This window comes from Rhinoraja longicauda, chromosome 7 (genome assembly GCF_053455715.1).
Source record: "Rhinoraja longicauda isolate Sanriku21f chromosome 7, sRhiLon1.1, whole genome shotgun sequence".
Taxonomy (NCBI): Eukaryota; Metazoa; Chordata; class Chondrichthyes; order Rajiformes; family Arhynchobatidae; genus Rhinoraja; species Rhinoraja longicauda.
The window spans coordinates 10,470,021-10,480,079 of NC_135959.1; the positions used below are offsets into that span (position 1 = coordinate 10,470,021).

Here is a 10,059-nt window from a genome sequence, read left to right on the forward strand (position 1 = left end):
GATTCTAAAGCTTTACAGTGAATGTGGATAAATATATATGCCAATCAGGCAAATAATCGGATAATCTGTTTTTAAGGATGTTGATTGGGGATTACAGATCTCCCTGTTCTTCTTTGAATTGTGTCATGAGGTATTTATTGTTTCCTGAAAGACAATTAATCTTTGACACTCAAATCTGAGTAGCTCATAAAACAAGTTCCCAGAAATAGTAATGACTCGTTAAGACGTTTTTGAGAATGAAAAGCAAAGAAACTTGAGATGCTGGAAATCTGATTTAAAAACAATAATTGCCAGAAATGCCCAGCAGGTCAGAGAAATAAAGTTACCATTTCAGATTACTTTTCTTGAGAATTTGTTTTTAGAATTGATTGAGAATTGGATGATGGGTAGATCATAAGGTCCTGCTTTTTTAATGCCTGAGAATTTTCAGATCTACACAGACAGGGAAGTTGGAAGGTGAACTGGGTCCACTTTGGCAGTATTAAATTTGCACAAGCTTGTGCCAGGTCTTTGCCCACAACCCTTTGGTCCAGAGCCAAAATAGAGCATATGAAAGATTGTTAAAGGATATTAATATATATATATATATATATTGATACTGCCAGACTGCAATATCCTCTGGAAGTCAGAGGATATTGATAGTCCGAGCTCCTCAATTCGTCTGGAACCAGAAAGTCCACAAACTAATCAGACAATATAAAGAAGATAGACACAAAAAGCTGGAGTAACTCAGTGGGACAGGCAGCATCTATGGAGAGAAGGAATGGGTGATGTTTTGGGTCTGATCGATAAGTAGATAGATCAGACCTAGGTTGGTTGGCAGGGAACACAGTAAACATTAGCTTTATTTTGATTCATCATGAGATGTCGCCATCACTGGAAAGGCCTCAATTTTTGGCCAGCTATTACTCTTGAGAAGGTGGTGGTTAATTGCCTTTCTGAACCACTGTTGATTATGGTGTTCCCAGGGTTTCGTTCAGTGTCAAGTTCCAGGAGAGAGAATTAGTAATGTTGAAGGAATGGTGACGTAAATCAAAATCAGGTGTGTGTTTTGGAGGAGAACCAGCATGTAGTTGTTTTCTCATGCACCTGATGCCCTGGCCAGCTTTGGTGGTAGTCGTTGCAGGTTTGGAAGCAGTGGCAAATTGATGGTAATAATTGTTTGTGATGGTTTGGACAGAGTATAATCAGCAGTCAGAGAGGTGGGGTTATTGCTCAGAGGATTTTAACTGTCTGGCAGTCAGAGGATAGTCAGCAATTGTCTGTGGGTGTGATGATCAGGTGGGGTGGGTGGTGACTAGGATGGGGGGGGGGGGCAGTGATGATTGAGGAACACATCAATTGGTGAGATGATGTTCAAAGTTCTTGAATTTGGAAGTGATAGTGTGGGCTACTTGACCAAGACCCTTAAATATTATTTGAAGGAGATAGCCATTGCTTACCCGAGATTGCTCTAAGTGGTTTCCTTTAAGTAATGTAAAAGCAGGCTTTATAGGAGAAAGGGAGGGGGGGTGGGTGTTATCAAAATATAAGTTTAGTTGTGATGGAAAACTACACATTGATATCCAAACAATGCGCCTAGATTTTATCGGCTACCATTGTGAAACATAGAAACATAGAAAATAGGTGCAGGAGTAGGCCATTCGGCCCTTCGAGCCTGCACCACCATTCAATATGATCATGGCTGATCATCCAACTCAGTATCCCGTACCTGCCTCCTCTCCATACCCCCTGATCCCTTTAGCCACAAGGGCCACATCTAACTCCCTCTTAAATATAGCCAATGAACTGGCCTCAACCACCTTCTGTGGCAGAGAATTCCACAGATTCACCACTCTGTGTGAAAAAAAACTTTCTCATCTCGGTCCTAAAAGACTTCCCCCTTATCCTTAAACTGTGACCCCTTGTTCTGAACGTTTGAGGTCCTCTATCGCTTGAAGTGGATGTAAGGCACAACATAGATATGGAATGAAAACTGCAAACTTTACGCGTACCCATCGAGTCCCAGATTTGGATTACTATTTATTTACAGACATTGTTTCAAGGGGTGTACAAAAACATGGCACAGTGTGATCAAGTTTTAAGCACAGACCACCACTCTATTCCTGTTTCACCACGGGGTGGTGTGAATCTCTTTTTTTTTTACCTTCGTCCGACCTCTGAATACTAACAGGTTGGTGGGTCTACGTGTTGTCCTGGTTTTTTGTCTGGTAGCCCAGCAATGTCATGGCCTTTTGACACTTCTGCTCCACCTGCTCGATCTGCCACAAGCTCAGCCTTTTCTTCCAGGCGCCGATGGCTTCCTTGGCGTCCCTGGAAGATATGAGGAAGGGATTGTCCGAAGAGTAGCCGACCCCCCGCGTCATGTTCAACACGTACTGCTCGGTGGCCGGCGTGACCGTCAGGTTGGCAAAGGTGTAGAGGGTCCGTAAACCTTCCACCGGCTCCAGAACCAAGTCCTCGTAGCGAATGGTGAGATACCTTCTCCTGATCCAGTCTGGGGCCCCTTTGACCAGCGTCTGGTCTCGGCTCCAAGCCTCGCAGATCACCTCCAGGGCGTTGGACACGTAGGTGTCCGCCCTCTGCGACCTATTGGGGATGGCGCGCTGGTTCTTCTCCGATCTCCGGCTCCTCAGGACCTGGATGCTTTCCTTCACTAGCGACAGCTTCGATTTCATCCGGGAGTTGTGCACCGCTCTGGGGTCCCTCACCAGCTGAACGACTTTGACGTTCAGGGACGGGTCCTGCATCAGCGGGAGCAGTATGGCCGCGTCCATCACCCTGACATCCTTGATCACCATCACGTCGTACTTCCTGCACTCGCTCTCCAACTCCTTGATGTCCCTGGGAGCGCACTTCTTCTCGCAGACGCCGCCGTCCACCAGCTCCACCCTGTCCTTGCTGTAGGCGCCGCACAGAGGGGCCGAGCAGATGACTTTGTTGTTCCTCCAGCCGAAGACGTTGCGGGTGGTCAGCGAGCCGGAGGGGCCGGGCGGCGAGTAAAGTTTCAGCACGGAGAAATCGCAGTGGAAGAGGGAGCGCAGCATGTCCCTGACCGCCCCCTGCAAGCTCTCGGCGTCCCCCGGGTAGAGAGCCTGCCACATCAGCCACATGGGCTCGTACAGGTAGAACGCTCCCGGGTGCTGGTTGTACAGCTCTCCCGCGAACGACGAGCCCGTCCTCCAGGTAGCGTGCAAGTAAATGTGCTGCTTCTTGTTCACCCCCGTGCTCGCGTTGCCGCCCTGCCCCAGCCTCGGCCTCGGGGCTTCCACCTCCTTCGGGACCACCCCGACCAGGTACGGTTCACTGGGGCCACGGCGGTCGTTGTGACAGTCCAGCATGTAAGGAATGGTCAGCAGCAGCAGAGAGTAAGCGGCGATGACGAACAGATACCTGCTATGGAGCCTCTTCATTGCACCAGCTCCTTGCCTTTTCTTTGGTGGGGTTGTTTTGCGTTACCTCTTTGCTCTTCGCATTCTGCGTCTCTTCCCGTCGGTGCCCCTTTAAGGTGGGCCCTTGTCGGCTCGCAGGCCGGCGGAGAACCGAAGGCAGAGAGGAGCAAATTACACCCTGGGGACGGTCATCCGAATAAAGGGGGGAGTGGAAAGGCTGCAGCAGGAACCCGCCCAGATAAAGGCGGCGTTTGTGCGAGGGAGGGGAGAGCTGAGGAGGGGCGGAGGGAGAGAGAGAGAGAGAGAGAGAGAGAGGATGTTGCGGAGGGGGGAAATGAGGGAGTGAAATAAAGAGCAGAGGAAGGAACAAAGAGGTGGAGATGGTAAGGTGGAAGGGAAGGGGACCAGGGAGTGCGGGAAGGCAAATTGCAGAGAAGGGGAGTGTGAACGGGAGGAGATCACAGAGAGAGAGTTGGATTGGGAAGACAGCAGAGAGAGTGAGGGCGAAGGAGTGAGAAAGAAAGCGAGGTGGGAGGGCAGTGAGTGTGTGCGAGAGAGGGGGAGGAAAGTGGAGATGAGGAGGAAGACTAAAAGAGGGGGTAGTGAGGGAAATGAGTGGTTTTTAAGCTCACCCTTAAATGTGAGCAGGTGACTGACCTGAACTTTCTGTGGGAAAGTTTCGTCGAATCTCGCTTCAAGTCCTAACAGGACCAAACTTCCAGAAAACAGTGTTGTCACCCAGAGAATTACGATAAGCAAGGAGTGAAAGCGATTTGCAGAAATGAAAATGTTCATCAGAAGAAGAAAAATACCAGGGTGTCACAAGGCCGATTTTTAGTTTAGTGTGCGAATTTCAATTTAATTAGCACAAACTGCGAACGTGCGCTTCCGCTGTGATGCACACTGTGACCTCGTTTTTTTGTTTTCGCTTCGCTCTTTGTTGGTATTTTATTTCTTGTGAATGGGAGAGGGGGGAAAAAATGTTTGCGTGACCAGAGCCAGTCAATTAAATGTAGTGTAATCTTTAGGGCCATTGGGAATAGGGAAATTAATGCAGGCTGATACAAAGTGGCGCCCAGCCAGAGAGAGATGCCAGGAGTCAAATCCAAATCATAAAGAGTGATGGCTTTTGCATGGTGGCCTTCAAATAACCCCACAGAGGCTCGATCAATTGATCCAGGATCACGGGAGTAGTTGGGATAATTAAATGCAAATAACGAAGTTAATTCGATATTAGGGGCAATAATCTTGAAACTTGCGTGAAAATGTATCAAATTCACCAATGAGCACATGGCCAGAGGAACCTGCAAACCACGCCCAGTGTTCGCCAGAAAAACTCCAGACACAAGTCGATTCTTAATTCTGTGTAGGAAAGAACTGCAGATGCTGGTTGAAATCGAAGGTAGAGACCAAATGCTGGAGTAACTCAGCGGGGCAGGTAACATCTGCTGGAGAGATGGAATGGGTGACGTTTCGGGTCGAGACCCTTCTTCAGACTTTTCTTAATTTTCTTCGACATAAGCGACCAGACCAGCGGTTTAAAAAAAACCCAGAACGATGGAAGAACTCAGTGAGTCAACTAGCCTCCGTGGAAGATTAGAAGTTTAGAAGAATGAGGGGGAACTTCATTGGAACGTACAGAATAGTGAAAGGCTTGGATAGAGTGGAGGAAAGAAGGACGTTTCCACTAGTGGGAGAATCTAGGACTCTCTAGGTCATAGTTTCAGAATTAAAGGATGTTCCTTTAGGAAGGAGATGAGAAGGAATTTCTTTAGTCAGAGGGTGGTTAATCTGTGGAATTATTTGTCACAGAAGGCTGTGAAGGCCAAGTCAATGGATATTTTTAAGGCAGAGATAGATAGAATCTTGATTAGTACGGGTGTCGGGTTATGGGGAAAAGGCAGGAGAATGGGGTTAGGAGGGAGAGATAGATCAGCCATGATTGAATGGCAGAGAAGATGATGGGCCAAATGGCCTAATTCTGTTCCTATCACTTATGACCTTATGAAGTGGGATAACATAGAACTAGTGTGGATGGTGGGCCGAAGGGCCTGTTTCATTGCTGTATCTAAACTAAACTGAACTAAGGATCACCACCAATTCAGGACATGCCTTCTTCTCATTTATCCTGTTGGGCAGGAGGCATTAAGTCCCACACCATCAGGTTTAGGAATAACTGCATTCTTCTAACCATCAAGATCTTGAACTAACCTACACAACCCTCAGTCTGAAGAAGGGTCTCGACCCGAAACGTCGCCCATTCCTTCTCTCCCGAGATGTTGCCTGACCCGCTGAGTTACTCCAGCATTTTGTGAATAAATACCTTTGATTTGTACCAGCATCTGCAGTTATTTTCTTATACACAACCCTAATCCTACCTCAGCAATGGAACACTACAGACCACCTCATGGTGGTCTCTAATCAAAATTTCTAATTTTGTTTGCAATAATGTCTTGCTCTTTTACAGTGTTTTTTTCCTTTCACTGTCTTAAAGAACAGATGTGTAATTTGTATATCATGTTTTTGTATTTTGTCGATGTGCATTTTATGATGCTACAAGCAAGACTTTCCTTGTACCTGTACCTGATAGTACTTGTGCATATGATAAAAAACATATGTTTTTGTGTTCTCTGATTTGTTTTTTGGAGGAGGGAGCATCAGGGAGACCTTTTTTCAAACTCTTGCCTTGCGGGAGATGCGATTTTATTCTGGATCGTATCTCCGGTCGCTCTGCGGCCTAACTTCATGGAGCTGGCGGCCTGGCTTGAGACTGACTTTAAGCCCCACCGCGGGGCTGTGGACTTACCATCGGAGTCTGCGATCCCTTGCCTGGGATCGACGCTCCAACTGCGGCCTGCGGTTTTCAACATTGAGGAGTTTGTAGTCTTGAGTAGAGACTGATATCGGGAAGCTCCAAGCTGTAGGAGGTTCGACCGGACCTGACTCGGGAGTCTGATCGCCGGCGTGGGGAGCTGAGATCCCCCAATGAGGCTTGATCGCCCCGATGCGGAGGGCTCGACCGCCGGTTGCGGGAGCCAAGAGCGCCCCGACAACAGAAAGTCCGAGTGCCCTGACCGTGGGAGAACAAAGAAGGGAAGGAGATTTAACTTTTTTTGCCTTCCATCACAGTGAGACAATAGACAATAGGTGCAGGAGTAGGCCATTCGGCCCTTTGAGCCAGCACCACCATTCAATGTGATCATGGCTGATCATTCTCAATCAGTACCATGTTCCTGCCTTCTCCCCATACCCCCTGATTCTGCTATCCTTAAGAGCTCTATCTAGCTCTCTCTTGAATGCATTCAGAGAATTGGCCTCCACTGCCTTCTGAGGCAGAGAATTCCACAGATTTACAACTCTCTGACTGAAAAAGTTTTTCTTCATCTCCGTTCTAAATGGCCTACCCCTTATTCTTAAACTGTGACCCCTGGTTCTGGACTCCCCCAACATTGGGAACATGTTTCCTGCCTCTAACGTGTCCAACCCCTTAATAATCTTATATGTTTCAATAAGATCCCCTCTCATCCTTCTAAATTCCAGTGTATACAAGCCTAGTCGCTCCAGTCTTTCAACATACGACAGTCCCACCATTCCGGGAATTAACCTAGTACGCCCTCAACAGCAAGAATATCCTTCCTCAAATTTGGTGACCAAAACTGCACACAGTACTCCAGGTGCGGTCTCATTAGGGCCCTGTACAACTGCAGAAGGACCTCTTTGCTCCTATACTCAAGTCCTCTTGTTATGAAGGCCAACATTCCATTGGCTTTCTTCACTTCCTGCTGTACCTGCATGCTTCCTTTCAGTGACTGATGCACTAGGACACCCAGAACTCGTTGTATGTCCCCTTTTCCTAACTTGACACCATTCAGATAATAATCTGCCTTCCTATTCTTACCTCCAAAGTGGATAACCTCACACTTATCCACATTAAACTGCATCTGCCATGCATCCGCCCACTCACACAACCTGTCCAAGTCACCCTGCAACCTCATAAGCATCTTTCTCACAGTTCACACTACCACCCAGCTTTGTATCATCTGCAAATTTTCTAATGGTACTTTTAATCCCTTCATCTAAGTCATTAATGTATATTGTAAATAGCTGCGGTCCCAACACCGAGCCTTGCGGTACCCCACTAGTCACTGCCTGCCATTCTGAAAGGGACCCATTTATCCCCACTCTTTGCTTTCTGTCTGTCAACCAATTTTCTATCCATGTCAGTACCCTACCTCCAATACCATGTGCTCTAATTTTGCCCACCAATCTCCTATGTGGGACCTTGTCGAAGGCTTTCTGAAAGTCGAGGTACACCACATCCACCGGCTCTCCCCTGTCAATTTTCCTAGTTACATCCTCCAAAAATTCCAGAAGATTAGTCGAGCATGATTTCCCCTTCGTAAATCCATGCTGACTCGGAACGATCCTGTTACTGCTATCGAAATGCTCTGCAATTTTGTCTTTTATAATTGACTCCAGCATCTTCCCCACCACTGATGTCAGACTAACTGGTCTATAATTTCCCGTTTTCTCTCTCCCTCCTTTCTTAAAAAGTGGGATAACATTAGCAAAAAGTGGGATAACATTAGCGTGGGATAACATCCCCCACAGGAATGTGGGGGAGTCGCTGTGGTGGAAGTTCATGTTCAAAATTTATTTGGGTGTCTTGTTGCTCTTTATTAGCATGACTGTATGGCAATCTGAATTTCACTGTACCTTAATTGGTACATGTGACAATAAACAAACCTTGAACGACTTGATGATCATGATTGAGAAATTGAAGCCAATATGCAGACAACATAATCTAATTTTCAACGCATTTTCACCGTCCCTGGTTTCTCAGAGCTTATTGGGATTTGTTTTCACTTTTCTGAATGGATGTAAAGCTAAACTGATGATCAAAATAGGCCAACCACTACAATGAGCAATGATCCACACCACCAGGTTTAGACTGCGGCTGTAAATTTACATCAACTTGCCGACTTGGCTCATATTGATTAGGATATTAAATTGTGGTTTAAAATAACTCTCACATCATCCAAAATAAGGTTTAAAAATAACTATAAAAGTTCATCAGGTCAGGCAGGCAACATCAATAGATTGGGGAAAATGAGTTTCCATTTCAGTTTAATTGTTGTTCTTAAATTCTTCTCTCTCTGTAGACAGCTTACAATCTATAAAACATTGACATCCCTTCCAGATTTCCAGTAACTGCTTTCTTGCCTTCTTTACCAAGAACAAAGGGGGATCATTGGGGACTAAATGGAATACTTTGTGACTATGTCGCCGCCCTATATCTTGCGACTCTTTGCATACGTTATGCATACAAAGCAAAAGAATCTCACTGTGACATGTCACATGCCTCCTCCTGCACCTATTTTCTATGTGTTAATAAAGTATAATTCATTAATTCATTCAGTGTCTAGCCATTCAATAGTGCCATACTCAGTAGTGTCTGCACCTGTTAATAGAGAAAGCACCCTTGGCACTAATAGGTCACTAACCTGAGGGATAGTCAATGGTAATATCAGAAACTGGGCATCAAAACACCGGAGTCCATTCGAAGATGAAGATGAAGGTGGCGCAGCGGTACAGTTGCTGCCGGACTGCGCTTAAGCGCCGGAGACACGGGTTCGATCCTGTTTATGTTTATGTTTTCTGCTGCACAACCGCCAACAGCTGGGCCATCTCATGCATGTTTCGCTCGCGTGTGTACCGTTTGCAAAAAAAGTCATTTAGATTTTTATGTGGGCAAGTTTGGTGAGATGACCCATGTCCGAGGTGTCGCGTTGAAGAGTGACTTGAAGAGTGACAACGTTGGTGCACATCTGGTGGTGTCGGGAAGGATGTTCCACTCTGGGATATTCCATGGATATAGTAACTGTATTTTTGTTTGCTCTAATTCTAGTATAAATGAAGTGACCCGGGGACTGTCTTGTAAATTTCTGGGTATTGGTTTGAATAAAGTGAGATATGTAACTGGGGATATGTGAGATATGTTACTGGTAACCACAGCCACATCTGCTTTCTCCCCCTCTGTGATTTCTCCTGCCCTCCTGCTCTACGACCACATTTTGACCCAGACTCGCTATCACAGCCACATCTGCTTTCCTGTCTCCACCTATATCCTTCCTTTGTCCCGCCCCCCTGACATCAGTCTGAAGGGTCTCGACCCAAAACGTCGCCCATTCCTTCTCTCCTGAGATGCTGCCTGACCTGCTGAGTTACTCCAGCATTTTGTGAATAAATACCTTCGATTTGTACCAGCATCTGCAGTTATTTTCTTATACTATGGGGATGATACCATGAGTCTCTTTGTAGACTGTACAGAAGCGGGCTTTGGTGCGTCCTGTGCGTACTGGTGCTGTCTGTGCCGAGTTTATAGGTTCTTCCCATGACCGGCGTGGGTTTTCTCCAAGATCTTCAGTTTGCTCACACACTCCAAAGACGTACAGGTCTGTAGTTTAATTGGCTTGCCTTGGGTTGGTAGACTTGGTAAAATTGTCCATAGAGTCTTATGTTAATGTGCGGGGATTGCTGGTACTCGGTGGGTCGCAGGGCCTGTTTCCGCGCTGTATCTCTGAACGAAATCAATTTAAGACTTTTGAGTTAAAACGGTGGACATCTCCGTCAGGGTCGTTGTGTTGCCATGACGACGACGGCGCCC

At 46.5% G+C, this 10,059-nt stretch overlaps 1 protein-coding gene across 1 annotated transcript; it reads right to left on the reverse strand.

Annotated features, from left to right (window-relative positions):
* Positions 1 to 4,093, reverse strand: chst7 (carbohydrate (N-acetylglucosamine 6-O) sulfotransferase 7). Its single transcript, XM_078402084.1, has one exon. It carries the CDS (start codon positions 3,411 to 3,413, stop codon positions 2,184 to 2,186), a length of 1,230 nt encoding a protein of 409 aa, XP_078258210.1. The 5' UTR covers positions 3,414 to 4,093; the 3' UTR covers positions 1 to 2,183.
* Positions 4,094 to 10,059: the final 5,966 nt, after the last annotated feature.

Excerpts from the sequence above, each read along its gene's own strand:
- chst7 (XM_078402084.1), bottom strand. The coding sequence starts at position 3,413 with ATGAAGAGGCTCCATAGCAGGTATCTGTTCGTCATCGCCGCTTACTCT.